General features: G+C 48.2%; 2 protein-coding genes and 1 long non-coding RNA gene across 5 annotated transcripts in view; 1 reads left to right on the top strand and 2 right to left on the bottom strand.

Annotated features, from left to right (window-relative positions):
• Nucleotides 1-6,245, bottom strand: part of CHDH (choline dehydrogenase) — an 89,193-nt gene extending 82,948 nt beyond the window's left edge. Inside the window, exon 1 of one of the 2 annotated variants that reach the window (XM_069561591.1) lies at nt 5,853-6,245. The gene's annotated coding sequence lies outside the window, so the exon portion shown is untranslated. The remainder of the gene's footprint in view (nt 1-5,852) is intronic. The other variant, XM_069561592.1, reaches the window with a different exon arrangement.
• Nucleotides 5,971-22,527, top strand: IL17RB (interleukin 17 receptor B). The gene is made up of 11 exons (XM_069561593.1): nt 5,971-6,386; nt 8,118-8,142; nt 8,841-8,981; nt 10,713-10,840; nt 11,456-11,582; nt 13,411-13,458; nt 14,884-15,026; nt 15,406-15,471; nt 16,664-16,760; nt 17,859-17,957; nt 20,970-22,527. Exons 1-11 carry the CDS (start codon nt 6,327-6,329, stop codon nt 21,527-21,529), a joined length of 1,494 nt encoding a protein of 497 aa, XP_069417694.1. The 5' UTR covers nt 5,971-6,326; the 3' UTR covers nt 21,530-22,527.
• Nucleotides 12,612-23,137, bottom strand: LOC138424513 (uncharacterized). 2 transcript variants are annotated; one of them, XR_011250820.1, is made up of 3 exons: nt 21,610-23,137; nt 15,397-15,800; nt 12,612-14,888 (listed from the first exon to the last, which is right to left on the bottom strand). It is a non-coding gene; the product is annotated as an uncharacterized lncRNA (long non-coding RNA). The 2 variants fall into 2 exon arrangements; XR_011250819.1 differs by lacking the exon at nt 21,610-23,137 and having other exon boundaries at nt 15,397-16,192.
• Between the last annotated feature and the right edge of the window lie 663 nt (nt 23,138-23,800).

The following is a 23,800-nucleotide window of genomic DNA, read 5'->3' as shown; positions in this document are numbered from 1 at the left end:
CTTTATATAAGATGATTATCATCTTTTTGTTTAAGTATGTTGTAGGACAGGCATGCTTTACTGGGAAATACTATATGGTATTTTAAGACAAGGTATATAAATTTGCCCCTCAGGAAATATTAAACATTCTAAAGAAAACCAATTTCCATTGCAGCCATGAAATTAAAAGACGCTTACTCCTTGGAAGGAAAGTTATGACCAACCTAGATAGCATATTGAAAAGCAGAGATATTACTTTGCCAACAAATGTCCATCTAGTCAAGGCTGTGGTTTTTCCAGTGGTCATGTATGGATGTGAGAGTTGGACTGTGAAGAAAGCTGAGCGCCAAAGAATTGATGCTTTTGAATGTGGTGTTGGAGAAGACTCTTGAGAGTCCCTTGGACTGCAAGGAGATCCAACCAGTCCATTCTGAAGGAGATCAGTCCTGGGTATTCATTGGAAGGACTGATGCTAAAGCTGAAACTCCAATACTTTGGCCACCTCATGCGAAGAGTTGACTCACTGGAAAAGACTCTGATGCTGGGAGGGATTGGGGGCAGGAGGAGAAGGGGATGACAGAGAATGAGATGGCTGGATGGCATCACCGACTCGATGGACGTGAGTCTGAGTGAACTCCAGGAGTTGGTGATGGACAGGGAGGCCTGGCGTGCTGCGATTCATGGGGTCTCAAACAGTTGGACACGACTGAGCGACTGAACTGAATTGAACTGAATGCCTATGTACATAATGCACCTATGAGATAGCTCTACCTCTGCAAAGTATAGTATCATCAACATTGAATTTATAAAGAGCTCTATTTAATTTCAAAGAAAGTACTTACAAATTAAATAAAGAGAAATAGGCCAAAATTACTTTCAGGTTCATGTGAACTGAGAAATATTGAATATTAAGATGCTACCTGGTATTAAAGTTTGTTTGTTGATCTAATTATTATAGGCATGTATTTAGAATCATTAAGTATAATACTTTATTGTATGTAGGTTTAACAGAAGTCAAATAAGACAGACGTTATTGCATCTGCTGCAAGCAAAATAACTTGATATGATGAAGCTTTATAGTAAATGTAAATGAGATAAGAGCTTTTGGGAAAGCTATCTTAAAATAGTTTTTAAATTTCATCACAATGAGAAACTCATGTGCTACAACTAAAGAGAAGCCCCTGCATGTCACAACTAAGATCCAGTGCAGCCAAATAAAAATAATTTAAAAAAATACACAGGATACTAGCCTCAGATAAGTGAGGTGCACATCAAAGGAATGATTTCAGTGAGCTCAGACCGTACATCCTCTCATACATGGAAAAGTGCTGAATTCCTTAACCTGGGTTATCTGGTTTTCTTTACTTAACAATAACCTTCTGATGTTCAGACTACCTTCCCTTTGTTGCAAAACTTCCATATAACCTGGCTACTCCAGCCTGGCCTCCTTGGAGCAATTCTCTCACGGTCACTTGAGATGTTGCCTCCTGAGCTCGAAGTCCTAAAAATTCCCAGTGAATGAAACACAGCTCTTGACCATTAGGCTGTGAGTATTTAAGTCAAAGACACACACATAAATTACAAATATGAACTTACAAGATAACTCACACTAATATGCAACATCGTCATCTGTATGCGTTTCATATATACTGAGGTTTCATGTTGAAGTTTCACTACTTAAAAAAAAAGAGTGAAAGGAGCTGGAGGTCAAGATCCATGGTTTGTGGTCTCAACTCTGTCACCACTCATGGTTTAGCAATTCTGGGCCTCAGTTTCCACATCTATAAAATGGGAACAGAGCTGCCCCACTCCTTAGGTTGGTTATGAGAGGGAAAAGAAATGACCCAAAAACACCCTTCAGAGAATTACAGGTGCAAAGTCAAAAGCACATGGTAATTTTATCAAGTTCATACCATGGCCTCAGTCCCTCCTTGCTCTCCTCCGTGCATCCTCACTCATCCCTTTCAGTATGGAGAGTGATGCTGTGACTATGAATGACAGTGATATTACTAATAACAGAGTAATTAAAGTATCAGTGATGGAGAAATACATGGCCAGCCCTGTGGTATGAGCCCCACACACGTCACTGCTCCCCGCCACCAACTTCTCCAGTAACCCCACCTCGGGCCCAGGCTGACTCAGTCACCCAAGTACAGATGGGGCTTTGACAGAATAGCAGCACCGGCCTCCTGTGCGCTCTGGACTTTTCCCGATGCCCCAGTGTGACAGAGCATGTGACGATCGAGGCAAGCACACACAGGCTGTGGGCTCACAGTAGTATGAACATGGACTTAACCCCCTGTGAGCCTTCCTGGGCCAGCCCTCCTCACTGGAGCACAGAGGCCATTTGTGGCTCTGTAGCCCTGCTGGGGACAGGGGGCCAACACTCAGGGGGGCCTCGGGGTCCCTGCCTCAAAGTACGCATGACCACTGACTCTGCAAAACTCCCCAACTGGAGGAGAACATGGGCAGCGGTGGGGACGGGGGGGGGGCGATACTGTAGGTGGAGGTGCCCCCAGTACAGCCCATCCAGCTTGGGTGGGCCGCTGGGGCCCTGGGAGGCAGCCAGCGTCTGCTAGAAACAGCTTGAATCTTGCTCTTCAAGAGACAATGAATCCACTGTTGACCGGCTGGGGCCTTGATTAATGTTTGAAAAAAAAAAAAAAAGTGGAAAATTCCACCTGTGTGGGTGGAGGCTGGGCCTGGGACAGGTCAGCAACCTCTAATGGCCTTGTTCCTGGGGATGGGGAGGACAGAGAAACAAAGAGGCCAACCAAAGAGACGGCCTGAGGGTATCTCTGCACTTGGGTCCAAAGGAATTTCCTTGTCAAAGCCAGGGAAATCATTTGTTTTTTTTCCTTGTCCCACCTCCCCTGTCCTTAAATTTACACAGCACCTGTAAGTCCTCCAGTTTTTTCCCACCCCTTTAGACTCTCCCAACAGCCCCGCCAGGCCAGCAGGACTGACGTCAGCCCCATGTTATGGAGGGGAAACCGAGGCCCTACGACACCCAGAGCCTCGCTCAAGGGTGGCACTGGGGAATGAATAGCGCAGCCAGGAGGTGTGAACCCCAGTAGCAGCACAGAGCCTGTCCCGGGGGAGTCTGGGGCCAGGGCCATGGGTAGTGCACAGAGGGGTCCTTCAGACTCTGGATGAGATGCTCCTCACCCCCACCAGAGAAGAAGTGTAGAAGGAAACCCAAACCAGCTCTGACTGGGTAGGCTTGGGCCCCCGGCCTGGAGGAAGGTATGCATTCATTCATTCAAGCATTTAATAAGCACCTACTAAATACCCAGACAAAAAGGAACGCTGCACAAGGCTCTTTCAGAAATGCAGACACAGCAGAATTCATGGCCAAAGAGGAAAGGTCAGAGCATCTGCACGTCCCTCACAGACCTGAGTCACCTCACTGCCATTACACTTGACAGCAAAGGGAACCGAGGCTCTCAGAAGGGCCGAGACTTCCAGAGTCACAGGGGAGGCAGCTGAGACCTACTGACCCACAGCGGCCCTGCATCCCATTAACCAAGCTACGGCACTGCTGGGCTTAGGCGTTCCAACAAACGGTGTTCCTTCCGCAGGCCAGCTTGGAGGCTCCATGCTTAACCAGCAAGGCCCTCTCATGGAAGAACACTGTTTGGAATGGCCTTCTGGGCCAGCGTGGACCCCTTCAACTGGACAGGCACACCTTGCTGGCCCACAGAGCACGCCAGCCGTGGCTAAAGGGATCACTCTGTGGTCCTGCCTTAAGACCCAGCCATGGGCAGCAGAGAAGCAGAGACAGGGCGGCGTCATCTCTGTGCCCACACAGGCCCAGCCCTGCACCCAGGGCATGGGGAGGTCACTCGGTCTGCGTCCCAAGTCAACGGCCAGCACCTGCTGCTCTGGTTCCCCCCTCCCACTCCTTTGACCTGATGCTCAGCTACCTTGGCACTTTGCTCACCTCGCCTTTCTCCTCTCCTTTGCCCACCAGCTTCTTTTCCTGGAGAAACTATCTCAACCTTGCCCTTTCTTGGAAGAAAACCAGCCCTCTGCCATCTCTAAAGCCACTTCCTCTCATGCCTTGTCTCAACACTTCTTGCCAAAGATCTAAGTCAGGGGCCCACTGCAGGCCAGGCCACTTTTGGCCCCCCTGTCTCACCTGACACTACGGCTGCTCCCTCACTCTAGATCTTACAGAAAGAAGGGAATAGGGAATATCCCTTCCTGGGACCCTATCTACCTCCCCTCTCTGCTGCTGCTAAGTTGCTTCAGTCGTGTCAGACTCTGTGCGACCCCACGGACAGTAGCCCACCAGGCTCCTCTGTCCATGGGATTCTCCACGCAAGAGTACTGGAGTGGGTTGCCATTTCCTTCTCCACCCCTCTTTACTAACCCCTATAAATGTCTGACTCGCAAACTCTGTCTCCAGGACTAACCTTTGCATTCCTGGTCACTCCCACCCCAGAGCCCTCACCCTCAAGAGCCCAAGCTCTCGCAACAGGGCCTGCTTTGGGGCATGCCTATAAAGCTGGTACAGCCTGGAGCCTGGCCCACGCAGACACTTGGCTATTCGTCCAGTGAACAGACTAATTGCAGCCTCTTCTCACTGCCGTCAGAGGGACTGATTTCCATGGCCTGTCATAGCCAGCAAGGTGACCTTCCTAACACTGAAAAATGACCATCACCAAAATGTCTGGCACCCCACGGGACAAGGGTTGTGATTCCAAGAGCAGGAAGATGAGGCTGCATCTGCACTTCCATGGCAGAACTGGAGAGCCCATGTGCCCTCGAACATACTCTCACCGCCCGCGTTCTCAGTCCAAGGGCACCTGTTAGCTGGCACCTTTGCATGCCAGCGCAGGCACCCTGCACACGTTGGCTCAAGAATACAGACAACTATTAGAGCTGCAAGTGATCTCTGGGACTACAAGGCTAGGGTTCAAAGCAACTCAGAGACGTTGAGCAAGGGGCCGCAGGTGGCCCAGCCCAGGCATGGGTGAGGCAATACCCTCACCTGAGCCACTCACCTTGATGAGGAACCAGACCAACCCTCAGGAAAACATCGCATATGTGCATGCCAGAGTCCCCAGCCAACCTTGAGACTGGGGCCTGCTCCATGCTGGCCAAAATTTGAATCAGGCAGCTGAGCCAGGGCTGGTGCACAGGACCTCAGCAAAACAGCTGCTTGACTAAGTCACCTTTTCACTAGCTGATAACTTCATCCCTCCCTAGGCCTTGGTCTCCCATCTAAAGAGTGGAGCTAACTCAGCCTAGAAGTTTATGGGACCTTGAGTTGGTCACCCTCCCCCTCCTCTGCAAACCCAGGTGCCTAAAGTGGCGGAGTTTCAAGCACTTTGATTCACTGTTAGCCCAGCTGATTTTCATTAACTTTTCCCAAACCCACTGTGTCTCTCTCAAAGAATGGGTCTGGTCCACCTGCGCAGAATTAACCAGCGAGATCAAGTTAAATGCAATTCCCAGACCCTACTTGGTTCTGAGCAGCTAGGTCGGCTCTCTGCGGCCGCATTTAATTTGCAAATTTTGCTCAGAAATCCGGAGCTCCCTGAAACTCAAGAACTCGCCTCCAAACCCAAAGGGTGAAGGCTTTCTTCTTCGGAGACCCAACTGTTAGCATCAGGTCTCATTTTGTGGAAAGATACATTGACCAGAAAAGCAGCGATAGGGACGGTTTCTACTACACGGATTACACACAACTTAAATTTCTGCGAGTAACTCAGTGCGACTCTGCTGTTCCCGTCCCACACGTTCTGTTTCCCGGGGAGGGGGCGGCCAACCTCGGCGTCCAGCCTGGGTTCTCCAGACCCACCCGACCTCCCGGCCCGACCCGGCCGCGGGCTCCGGAGTGCGGCCACGGCCTCCCGGCTACTCACCGTGGGCAGGTCGGTCTGAGTGCCGGGACGGTCGGCGGCGGAGTCGGAGGAGCTGGCGCCGGCGGCCCGGCCCAGCCCCGCTACACTTTAACCGGCAGCGCCGGCGCTCCGCGCGGCCAGGAGGGGCACCGCGGGCGTCTCGGACCCAACCTGCCCCCAGCAGCGAGGCGGGCCTGCAGGCTGGGGCGGACGGGTCGTGCGCGCACTCGCGCACCCGGCTCACCGCACGCACCGGTGCGCTGGGCCTGCGCGTGCGTGGCTGCCCGGGAGACGCTCGGACCCCGGCATCCAGCCCGCGCGACCCCTGCAGGCCGGGCACTACATTCCCCACCGTGGGAGGGCGCCAGAGGGCCGCCCCTACCCGGGCAGTGCTGGGGGAGGCGGAGCCCAGAGGTGTGGCCCCGGGCGCCTGAATAAGAGCGCGCGGCCCGAAGCCGATCCGGACCCCGCGCGGTGGCGGGCGGTGGCCCCGCGATGTTGCTAGTACTGCTGAGCCTGGCCGCGCTGTGCTGGGGGGCCGTGCCTCCGGAGCCGGTAAGCACCCCCAGTAAGCTCCCTTCTCCCGCGTTCCGGTCCCTCAAACCCGGACCCATCAGCTCATGCTCCTCCGAGGCATTCGCAGAGGGCCATCTGAATGGGGGATCGGGCGTCGGACTGCTTAAGTCTGGGGCGAGGGTATCAGACGGGTTCGGATGCCACCATGCGTTCTTGATCCAGCCATTTATGCTCAATGAGCCTTGTGTCCCCATCTGTCTAACTGAAGGGTCATATACCTCACTCACCAGGATTTAGTGAAGGACAGCTACCGGGCCCGTAAGATAGCATCAAAGAGCCTAGCACATAGTAGGCGTTCACTATTGTTATTGCCTGGGGTCGCAAGAGCTGCTTCTACATTCCAGTCGCCTTTTTCACCGTGTTCTTTTTGCTGTACTGGGGCCCTTGTCCCCAGAGCTAAGCCCCTGAACTCTGCAGCTTTCCCTTCTTCTCCTGCCTTAAAGGATTAAGGGACTCTTCTGGGTCTTCAAACAAAACCTCATTTGCAAAATTGCGTTTGAAGCTATATTGCTGCCCTTAAGCATAGCCGTAGCATAAAAGCGTGGTGTCATTTGCTGATGGAAAGACATACCCTGCCTTGATGTCTTCAGCTCCTCTCCTTGTCCTGTCTCAGTTCAGAGCCCACCCCCTCACTCCACCGCACCCCTACCTTTCCCCTAGAGGAAGAATTCATTGCTTTTGCAGTACCTGCTACTAGGCCTGTAGCTTGAACTCTGTACAAAGCTTAGCGCTGTGGCTTTGCTTCTTCCTAAAATTTGTCTCAGCAGCCCCTTGACAAGAACTTAGCTCCCAGTATCACCATGGTGGCTTATTTGTTTAAAAAACTGTCTGGTGACATCCCTTGGAGTTCAGCTTTAAAAAGACAAAGATGATCGACAGTTCCACCCAACTCACATTAATCAAATCAACAAAAGTCTTGCCTTCTGTCTTCATGGTGTTGAGAAATATTGAGGCTGCGAGGGCTCAAATTCTGGAGCTGGTGGACTTACCCACGCTGTGTCATGTGTCACGGGAACTTGCTGCTTCCTTTTAGGTCCTGAATTTTATTCCCAAACCAAAGGACTAATTACTTTTTCTTATAAAAAGACATGAGCAGTTAATCCAAAGGATTTAATATTGGCCTTTCTTAGATACTGATGATATTATTTATTTTTACAAGTTCTTTTTAAAAGATAACATGATGAAATCATAGTTCCTTTATGATTTGGTAAACAGTTCGAGTGAGTCCTTTTATATCAGAAGGGGAATTTTTTTAAAGAACCTCGGAAAGGTACCATGGACTGCATTCTTCTCCTCTTCTTGGCACAGCCTGTCTTTAACCTGGGGAAACTCAATAAATATTCTAGACTGTCCTAGAAGGCTACAGTTAGTGTGAAGGGGCCTCTGTGATGGTCCAGAGTTATCCACTGCTTGTGGCAGGGAAGGCTGAGCTGCAGAGAGGGCTGTAAACCCACCTTTGATCTTTAAGGGAGATGATGGCCAGGCTTGAGGTTCAAGTTAATCGTGGTTAATCTATGGCCCATCATAGCCTATCATAGGGCTGCTTAATGTCTCCCAAACTGTGAAATGGGACCAGCTCAGCTTTTCTTTGAACATGCATCACTTGTATATGCATTTAAGGGAAAAGATGGTGTTTTGTCTAATTTGGCAAATGAAGGCTTGTGGTTTGCTGGTATTCAACATGGCACTCGGTTTCTTTCTCTCTTGCAGACAATTCAGTGTGGCTCTGAACCCGGTAGGTGCACTGGAAACAGGGCTTTACGTCAGAAGTACAGTTGGACTTTCAGGGGACCTGAATCCTGGCAGTGGGTCATCGAAGTCCAGGCGCAGGGTGAACCTCTGCTTTGTTAGCTGATGCGGGTGAAGCCTCCATCTGCCCAAGGCAGAGCTCCCAGGGTTTCGGGTGGGCTGGCCTCCTGGCTGGAAAGAGGCACAGGAGATCAAGTGCCATGGGAGGGACGCCATTTGCACTTGGGAACAGGAAGCAAATGTTTTAAAGGAGTGTTGGAGATGGCAGCATTTAAAGAACAGGTGTGTTTCTGCCCAAGAAATGTAGATGGACAGAGTGAGCTGGAGGAGAGATGGTACTGGCAGAGACTAGGGTAGAAGGGGGAGTCATGGGGGTAAGCTGGCTGGAGTCCAGGCTGAGGTGTGGGGTAGGCAGAAGCGATCCTAATAAACATGTCAAATAAATTAGATATATACATATGTATGAAGGGACCCAGAGTGGGCACATGTGCCCTGTAGGTTGGGCCCAGGAGATTCAGCATCACCTTGGCTGCACATCAGCCAGCACTGAGAAATGTCTGGCCTGCCTTAGCTGAAAGAGGAGATGAGTTGTGAGTGAGGGGTGGTCACAGTGGGTCATGCAGAGCAAGTGGCATTGGACTCGGCTGGGGAAGGGGTGTCATGGGCAGTTTCGCCTTCTCCCAGGACCGTCTCCAGAGTGGATGGTCCGACACACCCTGACCCCAGGAGACCTAAGGGACCTCCGAGTGGAACCTATTAAAAGCAGTGTTGACCTGGAGGACTCTTCAATTTTGATGAACATAAGCTGGATACTCCGGGCAGATGGTAAGTTTGCATAAATCAATGTAAAGCCTGACATGTCTACTAAAGCAGAAATGGGCAGACTCTACGACCCATGACTTCCCTTCCCGGCACATACCCAACAGAACCCATACACGCATGCCACAGATACACCAGATACGTGCCATACATACACCAAACCCACAGACGAGAATGCTCATAGGAGCAGTATTCAAAACAGCCAAAAATAAAACTTCTTCAAGGCCTGACAGTAGACTTAGATTCACAAACGGAATCCAGTGTATCAATTAGCGTGAACGATTTCTGGCTATGTGTGGATGAATCTCACCAACAAAAGCAGCCAGATTCGGGAGTTCATCCTTTCACCTCTGCACGCAGGCCTGCGGTCCTACCCACCAGATGATTCCATTAACAAAGTGCAAAACAGCCAAAACTACTCTATGTAGTTAGAAGTCAGGACAATGGCTATTCTTGAGTAAAAGTTGCTCAGTTATTTCTGATTATTTATGACCCTATGCACTCACTGTAGCCTGCCAGGCTACTCTGTCCATGGGATTCTCAGGCAAGAATACTGGAATGAGTAGCCATTCCCTTCTCCAGGGGATCTTCCAAACCCAGGGATTGAACCCAGGTCTCCTACATTGCAGGTAGATTCTTTACCATCTGAACCACCAGAGAAGCCCATTCTTGGTGGGGAGTGACTGAAAGGAGGCCTGAAGGGCCTTCCTAGGGTGTTCCTTGACCTGGGTACTGGCTGCACAAGTGTGAAAACTCATCAGATGGTGTGCTGGTGTTGGTGTGTTTTTCTATATGATACGCTGCTCTTCATGGAAGGAAACGGGATAAGGCCAGAGATGATCTTGCAGGCTTAGGAAAACATTCTCTTGGGTAGATAACTGTTCCATCTCCCAAAGGACATCATGGAAGTCCTAGCATTTCTCTGAGGCACTTTGGATGAACCAAGACTGGGGGCCTAAAGCCCATGTCTGTAGAGTCCCCTCACTAAATTCAGCTAAATTCCATACGGTCATAATCTGGGAGTGCCAAGCACGGAGAAGTGAGTGAGCTCCAGTTCCTGCTCAGTCAGGTTCTCAGGGGGGGCCAGGGGGAGGCAGACAGACAGGGGAATCCTGGAGGGACATGTACTTCATCTTTGGGGGGGGTGAGGGGAGAGGAGGAGGAGGAGCGGGCCCAGGTGAGACCACATTAAATTAGATGGCATTTGGCTTCATCCCTGGCACGGACTGAGCTCCTGTGTTTGTTAGCTATCATTGTAGATTGGCGGTGCATGAGTTGGGCCTTGGAAGGAGAAAGAATTGGCGAGGCAAAGAACAGGAGGGAAAGGCATTGCAGGGAGAAGGATCAGCATGGATAAAGGTACAGACAGAACAGGTTTGGCTGCTGAGGACACTCTGAGAGGCCTCTGCTCCACACAGCATGCCTGTTCCTCTTACAAGAGTCCAGGGTAGTGTAAAGGTAGCCTCCTCTTTGCAGGTGCCTGTGAAACTCAGGCTCACCTATGAGGAGGAAAGGCTTTGGAATCTGAATCCATATTGTCGCTGATGAACTCTCTAAGCTATGGCACAGCTCCCTGAAATTCCCTAAGCCTCGCTCACCCCTTCTGTACACCGGGGACAATCATAGTGCCTACCTCTGAGGGCCACAGTGAATGTGAAGGCAGGCAGGCTGTCTAGCATCAAATCAGCTACAGAGGAAGCACTAAATCCACAACTGCCCTCTCACCCGCCTTGGCAGCCAGCATCCGCTTGTTGAAGGCCACCAAGATCTGCGTGATGGGCAAAAGCCACTTCCAGTCCCACAGCTGCATCAGGTGCAATTACACCCAGGCGTTCCGCACTCAGACCAGACACTCTGGTGGCAAAGTAAGCACTTGGAGACACTTGGGAGGGCTGTCACTAATCTGGGCCCTTTGTTGGGGGTGTGGATTTGTATTCACATACAGGCTGCTGACAGCTACAACCTGGAACCTGGATGTCTGGGTTCAAATCCCACTTGGGGCCATTTCTCTGCTGTGTCAAGTCAGCATCCCTGGGCCTCAATTTCCCCATCAGCAAAGTGAGGGAAGTGTTAGTCGCTCAGTCGTGTCCCTCAGTCGTGTCCAACTCTGCGACTCTATGGACTGTAGCCCACCAGGCTCCTCTGTTTATGGAATTCTCGAGGCAAGAATACTGGAGTGGGTTGCCATTCCCTTTTCTAGGGGATCTTCCTGACCCAGGGATTGAACGCAGGTCTCCCACATTGTGGGCAAATTCGTTTGAGCCAGCAGGGGAGCCCAAGTGAGGGAAACTGACCCTAAATTATATCCTGGGTCTAGAATTTTATACTTCTCTGATTCTGTCGATTACAGTGGCAAACTGTGTAGGGTCAATTTCCTTAGTAGACATTGGCTAGAGACGTAAGTTTTAGCAGTGGGTTAAGGAATGAAATTATAAATGAAAAGGACGTGGCAATTCAAGGGTTCCCGCTTTGCTTTGCAGTGGACGTTTTCCTACACTGGTTTTCCTGTCGAGCTGAACACAGTCTATTTCATTGGAGCCCATAACATCCCCAATGCAAATATGAATGAGGACGGCCCCTCCATGGCTGTGAACTTCACCTCCCCAGGTATACATCCTCACTCCTGTCTTATTCTCTGTCTCGCCGGGACACCTGATCTGGTGTGTGGTTTGGTAGAGAAAGGCCAGGGCCCCTGGATGAGATGCTTGGCCTCACTGAGTCTCGGTTTCCTCATGAGTACCAGGGACACAACAGCAACCGCATCTCACTCACAAGGAGAGGACTGAGTTGGGTGAAGCGGAGGGGAGAGCCCATTCCTGTGCCTCGGGCACTGACTGAGCCCTTGACACCCACCGTCTCACCTGGGCTGCCAAAAACCCCATGGTTGGGACAGCCCTATTTACAGATAAAAGAAACTGGCAGCTTAAGAAAGTTGCCCTGGTTACACACGCAGCGAAGCGAAGCTGCCGGTCAAACTCTAGTCCTCCCTGACTGATGCACATTTGCCATTCTCTGCGATCGACGCAAAACACGTGTTCCAGTCTCAGCTTCTGGGCAGGAAGTGTAGTCTGACCATGTGTGGCTGGTCTCTGAGGATGTACAGACTCCAGTGGGTCTGCCCCCTGAGCTGGGAGGAGAGGCCGGTGGCACTGAGGTGAGCGCTGGTTCTCTCCTTTGCTCTATGACGCACACTCAGCCCTCTGGTGTCACACCTGCACGATCACACACGGGGTCAGTGTGAGGATGAGACAGGGTCTCCGGTGAGGACGGCCCAGCATGGTGCCTGGTCCCAGCAGCTCCCACATCACTCCGGCTCGGGCTGGGTCATCTGCTCTGTCCCCACGCCTGTCCCTGTGCGAGCTGTGGCACTGAAGCCAAATGGGGGCAATTTCCGATCTGTTTGCATTCCTCGGTTCTGGTCTAGTGTATTCTCAACATCACATCATTTACTACACAGCAGTTCCCAGGTTTCTTGGTGAGACCAAATCTCATTTTAAAAATATCTGGAATACTTTTATAGAAAAGTTGCAAAGCTAATACAAAGAGTTCCCATATAGTGCTCACCCAGTTTCCTTTACCATTAACATCCTACGTTACCACAATCTATTAGTCTAAACTGAGAGTCCAGCACTGGTATTTCTATGAACTAAAGTCCAGACTTTATTTGGATCTCATCTGCTTCTCCACTAATATTGTCTTTCCGTCCCAGTGGCATGTAGTCCCCAGTGTCTCCTTCATCTCATCTGGTCTGTGACAGCCTGTGTTTCTGTTTCACAACCGTGAGTCTTGAGGAGTGACGGCCGTGCTTCCTGCAGGATGCTCCCCCAGTCTGGGTTTGTCAGGGGTCTGTCTCATGATCAGCCTGGGCATGTTGGAGTTTGATGAGAGTTCTACACAGGTGAAGCACTCTTCTTGTGGCAACTGTTGGCATGGGTGACGTGCACAGGGCGTCACAGGTGATGCTCACCTTTGTCACTGTTAAGTGGTTATCTTGCCAGGTTCCTCCGTGTAATCTAGTATCTTTCCCTTCCCCAACTCTAGTTTTTGGAAACAAATCACTAAGTCTATCCCACCCTGGGGCGGAGGGGTACAGAGCAGGATTAAGCTCCACCTCTTGGAAGGGGCAGTAGCTACACGTAATACCTAACCGCGTTTTTCAAGAATGGCTGGTTTCGAGGTCTTCTCTTGGGGATCACAGATACCATTCTGATAAAGGCTATATTCAAATTAGATTCTGGTTATCACTTCGCAGGTAGATAATCTTCTGTTGAATAGTATGTTAGCATCTTATTTACATCTGCTATCTGACCTCATATCTGAAATGTTCTGGCAATTCATTACAGGTGTGGCAAGCATGTGTTGTGTGCACACTTGTTGGCACTGGGGTTGAGCAGCCTTACTTTTTTCTAAAATGTGAAAACTTTCAAATTTCCAGGGTGCCTGGACCATGTAATGAAATATAAAAAAAAATGCATCGAGGCAGGTAAGTAAATTTAGCATTTGCTTTTGTTATGAGAAGAAATCCATACCTTGAGCCAGCACAGCTCAATCAGACTTTTTACGATGAAGGAACTGAGGCCTCGAGTAGGGCTGTTACATAGCCAAACTGCTCAGTGAGGGCTGATCCCCAACCTGACAAACTCTTGGTAGGTTTATGCGGCCAGCAAGTCACAGGAAAAACACCCCATTCCCTTGATTAAAGTAACATTTTAGCCCCAAACAAAGGCCCTCTCTGCCTGGATGGGACTCTATTATTAAAGTCCTCCCCCCGCTAAGACACCAGCACCACTGAGCTGTGGCCACACGGACCTACCTGGATTTGCAAACATTCAAGGTGGCAGCATCAGCTAAAATAATGACCTCGAAGCATGCTCCCAACCCGTGACCTCACAGGGGTCACATCTCACAGGGAGACTGTTAGAAACTGCCCCTACCCGCTGATTTTTGAAATAAGCCCATTCAGGTTAATCAGTCCCAACCATCCAATTTCCAAGGTGTTTACAAGGGTTTCTGTGCATTTCTGGGTAATGACAGTCTTAGGGTGCTCCTGAGGCTAATGGTTTGGGGGGACCAGTCCCTGTCTTTTAGGCACCCCCACCCCACAGGCATCCTTGTGAACCCCAGCAGACATAGCATGTGTCTCCTGCTGAAGGTGGACTTGGAGCTTTGTGCCTCCTTGTGGCCTCCTGCTGGGAGCATCTGGAGCGGGGGACCCATGGGGGTGTAGGGGGCCCAAGGGCCTTGAATCGGTCCTGGGACCCAACTCCTAAAGACAGTTGGAGTGAGGGCTTGAAATGGCCTCCTGGGTGGGGAGAATAATGCATGCTCTTCTATATCATGTTCCTGGAAATGAACCAAGTGCCAATTTGCAAGGCACATGACTGAAACAACGGGCTTTTCTCACACAGTAGACCTGTCAGGGTATTCTTTTAAGCCAAGAGGCACTTCCTTATTTCCTGACATTCAGTTAAGCTGCGGCAGAGCAGGCTGATGGATGGAGTTCTGGAATCCAGAGTGTTCTAGCTCTAGCTGAATTCACTCGCTCTATAAACTCAGGCACGTCTCCTAAGCTGTGGCTCTTGCTGCCCATCCTGGAAAGGGGGAAATCCTGACCCCCAGCCCTTCACTCCAAATGGATGCCGAGAGTAGAAGAGAGTGGTAGAACCCGGCCTGTGCCTCCCATCACCTGCAGCCCAGGGAAGCTGTTTTCAGCAAAGCAGTGACGTGGGGTCACTAAACCTTCCTGGGCAGCGGGCTACTCTGAGATGATAAATAAGACATGCTGTGCAGTAGTTTGTATCTCGTGGAGGTGTGCCTCAGAATGGACATCTGTTTTGGTCAAGCCCTTCTGGGAACTTAGCTAGGGCTCAGTGTGTCGCTCCATCCTTGTGATTCTCCTGACTCACAGGAAGCCTGTGGAAGCCAAACATCACCGCTTGCAAGAAGAGCGCGAACACGGTGGAAGTGAATTTTACCACCAGTCCCCTTGGAGACAGATACATGGCGCTCATCCAAAATACCTCCGTGATTGGGACTTCCTATGTGTCAGAGGTACTTTCTTCCCCTTCATGTCCTCAACACCAGTCCTGTCCCCCACCTCCAGCTCTCCTTCCCTTGTTGAACTTCCCTGGACAGACTCTTCTGAGAGAGCAACAGGCAGGACTGATTGCTGTATAAATGTGCTGGGCTATTTTGATTAATTAAACAAACAAACAAAAACAAACCAAGCCCCCTGGGGGCATCTCTGGAAACATCCCTGTGAATCTAAAACCCACCAAAGGTAGAGGTCTCAGAAGTACAGGGTGAATCTGACTCACGCAAATTAACGAGCTCCAGTCAGTTTGGGAAAAGCAGTGGGTTCACTGGCAGTCTTTAACCTACTCCCTCCTATGCTCCTAATTCTTGATTTTGTCTCACTCACCTGCACCAGAAGGAACTAACTCGAACTTCCGTGGTGGTCCACGTGACTGGGGAAAGTGAAGGTGCTGTGGTCCAGGTAAAGCTGAACAAGATGCTCTGACAGGCACAGAACGGGGCTCACTGAAGACCCACTGCACCGCCACTCGCTGCTTTTGAGCGGTCCATTCTGGCTGGAGCAGATGCGTTCTCCCCTCGGCTTGCTTCTGCCAGCAGCCTCTCTGGCATTACGTGATGCTGATGGGGAATCCATGAGGTCAGGAAGGTGAACTTATTGTCACGGTCCCTTTGGCTTCTGTGAATGGTGGTTGACTTTCCAACGTGCTTTTATTCCCATTTGCTGTCACAGAGCCACAAAGGAATTCTGAGACAGGAATACCATTTTGTTATCCCAAGCCTCCATTTCCACTGCAAAATGAAGTAAAAAAGGATTTGAATTTAGAAGGTTTGGGTTCCTGATCGGTTTATGAACTTTGAAGGGCAACTCTGTCCTCTCGGGGCCCATGATTAGTCCGCTGGAGAACGGAAGTCAGGCTGGCAGAGGCTCTCAGGGCTCTTTCCGCTACGAGTTCATGTTACTGAGGGTCCCACTGCAACAGAGCCACACCCAAGATACAAGACTCTTTTGTTCTTCATTCCTGGGACATAAAGGCAGCCCAGAGGAGCAGATACCCATTAGCATGTTAGAACTGCAGCCCTTTTCCAAGGAATCAGACTCTCCTAGTCCCAAGGGACTTAAAAGTGCTGAGTTAGGTCAAGAGGCGTCCCACTGCCCTATTTTTTGAGGACATATTTATCTATTAGGATGCGACCTAACCCTTTTAGATAAGGAAAATAACCTCTTAGTGGGCCTCCCGTGTGGCTCAGTGGTAAAGAATTCGCCTGCCAATGCAAGAGACGCGGGCTTGATCCGAGTCGGGAAGATTCCCTGGAGAAGGAAACAGCAACCCACTCCAGTATTCTTGCCGGGGAAATCCCATGGATAGAGAAGCGTGGTGGGCTACATACAGTTCATGGGGTTGTAGTCGGACACAACTGAGCATGCAAAACCTCTTGGCAACATGTACAAAGTTTAGATCCACAACCCAGGAGTTGTAGGTGTGTGGTCTTGGGTCACTGGTCTAGATTTTAGGGCTTTATAACAGAAGTATGACCAAGGGAAAAAAAGAACACCTTACTACAATGCCAGAGAGGGGTTGATACTAGAGAAAAAGGGATGAGAAGTTCTGGTGAAAGGTAGGAATAATGCTAAGCCCCTTGCTTCTCCTTAGCTGACTCCGTATTTCCATACCTGTGGCAACGACTGCATCCGACAAAGAGGAACCGTGGTGCGGTGCCCACAAACAGGAGTCTCTCCTCAGGATCATGGTAGGTGCCCAGCACAGAGCCTCAGGACAGGAAGGACCCCAACCCTACCCCATTCAGAATGCAACAGGCTGGGGGTGTAGGGGGAGAGTGAGAGAAGGTCCCGGCCTGTGAGTGCTGAACAGGGTGCAGGGAAGACAGCGGTTCTGTGCCCAACAGCTACAATATGAATAGGAATGAGGCTTCATTTATGAGATCAAGATCCTGACCAAGCAGGACATACAGAAGAAGGGAAAGAAAAAAAAATCAGTGGTGCAGAATAGATGTTCAGAATGCTCCAAGGGTCTGCTGAAAAACGTCAGTGGGGTAAAAGGACTGAGTGTATGAAGGAACATGCATTTCACTGTGTTTTGACTTTCTTATCTGTCTCAGTGGCCCAGGGCCAGCTGTTACTGTAACTCGACGCGGCCACACAGACATTTGGATAACAAATTAGGAATAGTGGCACCGAGAGACATACCTCGTTGGTGCCTGAGAGCAGCCTGTTCTGGAGAATGTCTCTCTGGATTTAATGATGTTAGTTCTTTCAAATTAAATGCTTCCGGAACTAGCCGGGCATAGGGTCAAAAGTTGGAAGGTGCTGTTTTTAGAAACCCAGCCTCCTGACAATCCTGCTGTGTGGGCACAGTGCCGACGGATTCCTGAGCACTTTCACACGCTGGAGCTTAACTGACTCTCAGCATTCCTGTGACCGGGTGGCATTACCCTCACATTTGTCAGTCTGACAGAACAGCCTTTACAGATGCCCTCTATGCATTATATGAAGTAACTGCACCCAGAATAACATTAATTCATCAAAGAAAAAAAAAAACAACACCTGAATGTAAACTCTGGTTACCACAGTGAAAATGTGGAGTAAAAGGCCCAAGTGCTTTTGAAGGACCATTCCTAAACTCTTGGGCCCCCTCTCCTTTTTGAGCAGCTAATGAAAGACCTGGACACTCTATAAAAAAAATACTGATCTGCAGAGAACTACTGACCGTTGGCTTTGAAGGAACCCAAACTTGTCTACAAAGTGTCGAATAAAAATTTTAGTCTTCAAATAAGAAAGAAATCTGGTTGTGTGCTGCTAAAGACAAGTTTGAGTTCTGTTCTCCCCAGAGAGAAGTGTGCTGGGTGGCTGGCTGCCTCTCCTCCTGTCCGCTCTCCTTGTGGCCACATGGGTGCTGGTGGCTGGCATCTATCTGATCTGGAGGCACGGTAAGGGTTATGATTCAGCTCTTTATAAAGAATGACGCTGATTTTTTCTTTTAAAGGCGCTTCCTCCAGAGGCAATCACATTTTGGCATCAGAATAGAGTCAGACATTTATTTAATACCTTAGAGCTCTCCTAAAGACTGATCACACCTGCAAGGGTAAAGCAAAGGTTGGGACTCAGGATCTGCACTCACCTTTTTAAGTCACCTTTTTCTTTAAATCACTGAAGCATCTACAAAGACTGAAATGGTCCAAAGATAGCTAATAACAAATTGCCCCTTACTCGAAATAGCTAATCTATGCTAGTTCCTGCTTTTTTAAAATAAATTCTTCCAAGGCATAAGACAAACACTGTGGCAAGAATACACAGAACTATACAAAAAAGATCTTCATGACCTAGATAACCACAATGGTGTGATCACTCACCTAAAGACAGACATCTTGGAGTGTGAAGTCAAGTGGGCCTTAGGAAGCATACAACGAACAAAGCTAGTGGAGGTGACACAATTCTAGCTAAGCTATTTCAAATCCTAAAAGATGATGTTGTGAAAGTGCTGCACTCAGTATGCCAGCAAATTTGGAAAACTTGGCAGTGGCCACAGGACTGGAAAAGGTCAGTTTTCATTCCAATCCCAAAGAAGGGCAATGCCAAAGAATGTTCAAACTACTGCACAACTGTATTCATTTCACATGCTAGCAAAGTAATACTCAAAATTCTCCTAGCTAGGCTTTAACAGTATACGAACCTAGAACTTCCAGATGTTCAAGGTGGATTTAGAAAAGGCAGAGGAACCAGAGATCAAATTGCCGACATCCATTGGATCATAGAAAAAGCAAGAGAATTCCAGAAAAAACATCTGCTTCATTGACTATGCTAAATCCTTTGACTCTGTGGATCACAACAAACTGGAAAATTCTTACAGAGATGGGAATACCAGATGACCATACTTGCCTCCTGTGAAACCTGTATGCAAGTCAAGAAGCAACAGTTAGAACTGGATATGGAACAACAGACTGGTTCCAAGTTGGGAAAGGAGTACATCAAGGCTGTATATTGTCACCCTGATTGTTTAACTTATATGCAGAGTACATCATGTGAAATGCCAGGCTGGATGAGTGCAAGCTGGAATCAAGATCACTGGAAGAAATATCAATAACCTCAGATATGCAGATAACATCTTATGGTAGAAAGTGAAGAAGAACTAAAGAGCCTCTTGATGAAAGTGAAAGAGAAAAGCGAAAAAGCTGGCTTAAAACTCAACATTTAAAAATGAAGATCATGGCATCTGGTCCCATCACTTCATAGCAAAGAGATGGGAAAACAATGGAAACAGTGACAGACTTTCTTTTCTTGGGCTCCAAAATAAATGCAGATGGTGACTGCGGCCATGAAATTAAGATGCTTGCTCCTTAGAAGAAAAGCAGTAACAAACCTGCTGCTGGTAAGTCGCTTCAGTCGTGTCCGACTCTGTGCGACCCCATAGACGGCAGCCCACCAGGCTCCCCCGTCCCTGGGATTCTCCAGGCAAGAACACTGGAGTGGGTTGCCATTTCCTTCTCCAATGCATGAAAGTGAAAAGTGAAAGTGAAGTCGCTCAGTCGTGTCTGACTCTTTGAGACCCCATGGACTGCAGCCCACCAGGCTCCTCCGTCCATGCAAAAAGCAGAGACATTACTTTGCTGACAAACTTTGCTGACTCATTTGAAAAGACCCTGATGCTGGGACAAACGTATAATCAAAGCTATGGTTTTTCCAGTAGTCATGTAGGGATGTCAAAATTGGACCATAAAGAAGGGTAAGCACCAAAGAACTGATGCTTTTGAACTGTGGTGTTGGAGAAGACTCTTGAGAGTCCCTTGGACTGCAAGGAGATCAAACCAGTCAATCCTAAAGGCAATCAGTCCTGACTATTCATTGGAAAGACTGATGCTGAAGCTGAAGCTCCAATACTTTGGCCACCTGATGGGAAGAGCTGAATCATTTGGAAAGACCCTGATGCTGGGAAAGATTGAAGGTGGGAGGAGAAGGGGATGACAGAGGATGAGATGGTTGGATGGCAACACTGACTCAACTGACATGAGTTTGAGCAAACTCCAGAAGTTGGTCATGGGCAGGGAAGCCTGGCAATGCTGCAGTCCATGGGGGTAGCAAAGAATTGGACATGATTGACTGACTGAACAACAAGGATCTTGCCAACCCAAAAACACTGAACACCTGAATGAGAAATCAGAGTATCAGTATTTATAAAGACAAACTGCTAGGGGGAGGCCCACTGATAACCTCTGCTTTCCCCTCCCCTCCACACATAGACATGAAAATGCAGCCTTTGAGTTGTTTGTGATGTTACAGATAGAACAAGATTAATCCCGTGTTCTTTCTTAGGTAAGCAAGCTGTATCGAACTCTGACCTTAGAAATACTTATATTAACGGGAATTGTTTGAGCTGTATCTATCCATTACAGTAGTTTCACACCTAGCTTCCATTCTGTAGCATGTATAGGACAGAATTCCAGTTGAGTTCCAGCTGAAATGAGCTACCACTTAACCTTATGTAACTGTGAAGAAACCCTACCACCTACAGGTAGAAGATGGAATTACTACTGAGTTGACCCAACTCAAAACATGATGTGAAAGGGCAGAGGTTAGCTATCCTTTTTATGTTTGGCACTGAAAATCCTACAGTTACAACCACCCACCTGAAACAGAGTACTTTGAACCTAAATAGTTTCTGTGAATTTATCTGAAAAGGGATGGGCTTGATCAAGAGGACTAACTCAGTGACAGGGACTTAGAAAATAAATCTTTTGCAGCATCTTCAAGGTTTGAGTACTGGTATATTTCAGGTGATGTGTACAAAAGGAACTTTAGGGATATATTCCTCTCTGGCAGTAGTAACACCTCTGATGTCAGCCAGTGTGCCCTAGCAAGGGGTCATTTATTTGCCCTGGTTTCGACTGACGTGAAAGCCTGCTATTTGCTGTGCAGAGATGACATAATGCTTCTCTCCCCGACAGAAAGGATCAAGAAGACTTCCTTCTCAACTACCACACTACTGCCCTCTCTTAAGGTTCTTGTGGTTTACCCTTCTGAAATATGCTTCCATCACACAGTTTGTTACTTCACTGAATTTCTTCAAAACCGCTGCAGAAGTGAAGTTATCCTTGAAAAGTGGCAGAAAAAGAAAATAGCCGAGATGGGTCCCGTGCAGTGGCTCACCACTCAGAAGCAAGCAGCGGATAAGGTCATTTTCCTTCTTTCCAATGATAACACCATGTGTGATGGTGCCTGTGACAAGAAGGAGGGCGGCCCCTGTGAGAACTCCCAAGACCTGTTCCACCTCGCCTTTAACCTCTTCTGCAGTGATCTGAGAAGCCAGACTCATCTGCGCAAGTATGTGGTGGTCTACTTCAGAGAGGGTGACATCAAAGACAGCTACAGCGCGCTCAGTGTCTGCCCCACGTACCGCCTCACGAAGGACGCTACAGATTTCTGTGCGGAGCTTCTCCATGCCAAGCAGCATGTGTCAGTGGGGAGAAGGTCACGCACCCGTCACTACAGCTGCCTCTCCCTGTAGCCCAACCACGAAGCAGGAGACCCTAAATCTGACCCCTCCAATCACAGGGAAAAAAGTGTCTGTGAGAATCTAAAGTTTACCATATAGGCTACTTGCAGGGAGGATTACAGGTGAACCTTGAACAGCCCAAGGGTGCTGACCCCTCTGCAGCTGAAAATCCAGGGAGAACTTCACAGTCCAGCATCTGTTTCCAGGGTTCAACCATCTGCAGATGTGCAGTGCGTTACTTACTGAGAAAACTGCACGTAAGTGTAGCTGCCCAGTTCAGACTTACATTGTTCAAGAGTCAACCATATGCATATCTGCTTGAGCAAAAGCAATAGGGAGGATTTACAACAGGATAATTTACAAAGGAATACATACACCTTAACCTATTAATTAAATGTTATACCAATAAAATTGTTATAAATATTACTAAAGACTGTGGCATTAAAGAACGGGAACTAAATTTATAACTATAAAGCTCAATTTCTTATCTAAAAATCAGGAACACTTATACTGTAAAATTATAACCACTGTGATACTCAGTAATAAAGCATTTCCCACCTGAACATCCAGTCCTGAATAGGGCATGCCCTGCAGAGTAGGTAGAACTGTTTAGCTCTGTAACTAAGTTTAATTAACGAATGCCAAAACTGAAGAGTCCTCACTAGTTCAATAACTTCTTAGGTGGAAAACCCTCTATAACACACAAAAATCTTTATAACAAACACAGGGAATAACAGGCTGTGCCGATCTTCACTGACCATATGCCCTACTCTGTGTGGAAACACTTCCATACCTGGTATTTTAATAGGACCCTCCCTCTGAACCAGCTGAACTAGCTTCATGTCCTACCTGACTCTTGGGCAGGGGATTTTTAACATCAACAAAATATATCACTTACAGAGCTCAAGTCTACGTTTGCCCAAAGTTACCCATTAGAACTGTCAGAATTCAAGAGTTTGTTGATTATTACATAAGGTTTCATGTTCAAAATAAAAATAATTCCTAAGTTAGCCCTCCTGAAGTAATTAATTTTTTATAAATGAGTTTAATTACACTGTTTTACTTAAGTAAGAAAAACAGAATCTACCTTGGCATTACAGAACATAGAGATGGGTGGCATTTTAAGTCTTCCAAATTTTTTTACTTTTCTCAAAGCATCTTTTCCTTAATGCAGAAGTCACCAAAAGTTGGTTATATTAGCATTTGTATTTTTCTAGGAAAGCCTGTCTCTTTCACACAGTGCAAGACTGCATCTGCTCTAGAATGTGGATCAGTTTCAGGTGGATGACTGTTAAAATGTTTCTGTAGAGTATCCTTAAAGGGCCATGCCACTCCTCTGATACATGTCTTGCTGCTGCTAAGTCGCTTCAGTCGTGTCCGACTCTGTGCGACCCCATAGACGGCAGCCCACCAGGCTCCCCTGTCCCTGGGATTCTCCAGGCAAGAACACTGGAGTGAGTTGCCATTTCCTTCTCCAGTGCATGAAAGTGAAAAGTGAAAGTGAAGTCGCTCAGTCGTGTCTGACTGTTAGCACCCCATGGACTGCAGCCTACCAGGCTCCTCTGTCCATGGGATTTTCCAGGCAAGAGTACTGGAGTGGGGTGCCATTGCCTTCTCCGGATACATGTCTTACGAAGACCAAAATAAAGAAGCATAGAGTGTACAGCTTCACAAGCAAATAATTAGCAATGCCTGAGGCAATATAGTTAATGTGGTAAAGCTCACTTACTTGTCGTGTTCAGTTTGCGTGGTGCTTTTAAGTGCTGATAATAAAAAATGGACATGACCTATGTCAAAACATGGACCAGAAACCAACTTCCTCTGAATCAACCTTTACCAGTTTTGAGAGCAAATTGCTATTATGTGAAAAGCTATTATAAACAGAATTTATTATGCTTTTAGAACTAGGTAGCTAGTATTAAACTGTGTTGAAACAACCCAGAAACGTAAAAGCATAAGTGTATAAACTTAACTAAATACTAAAATTTAAAAAAAAAAAGAGCATATAGTTTTCAGATTGAAGGCAAGCATCCCAAAGAAGAGAAGCAAGTTAAAATTCTGTTACACTGGCAGGCTCTTTGTTTCCAACCTACTGAGCACACACTCAAGATAGTCGTATTTATTTAAAATACTCTAGTAATTCTCCATGTCCTAAACTTCCAGCCATCCTTTTTTTGGCCCCAGTGTTTACGGGGTCTTACTTCCCTGACCAAGGATCGAGCCTTGATCACACGTGCTAACCAGTGGACCGCCGGGGAAGGCTCCCAGCCACGCCTGTTTCTA

The sequence above is a fragment of the Ovis canadensis genome, chromosome 19 (assembly GCF_042477335.2).
Source record: "Ovis canadensis isolate MfBH-ARS-UI-01 breed Bighorn chromosome 19, ARS-UI_OviCan_v2, whole genome shotgun sequence".
Taxonomy (NCBI): Eukaryota; Metazoa; Chordata; class Mammalia; order Artiodactyla; family Bovidae; genus Ovis; species Ovis canadensis.
The sequence above is the reverse complement of the archived record's forward strand: the minus strand, read 5'-3'. Positions and strand labels throughout refer to the sequence as shown.

What these genes read in the sequence shown, in the direction of transcription:
- IL17RB (XM_069561593.1), top strand. Translation starts at nt 6,327, where the DNA reads ATGTTGCTAGTACTGCTGAGCCTGGCCGCGCTGTGCTGGGGGGCCGTG. An exon ending in AAAAAAATGCATCGAGGCAG is followed by an intron (nt 13,459 to 14,883) that starts GTAAGTAAATTT and finishes CCTGACTCACAG; the next exon opens with GAAGCCTGTGGAAGCCAAAC. An exon ending in CTATCTGATCTGGAGGCACG is followed by an intron (nt 17,958 to 20,969) that starts GTAAGGGTTATG and finishes TCTCCCCGACAG; the next exon opens with AAAGGATCAAGAAGACTTCC.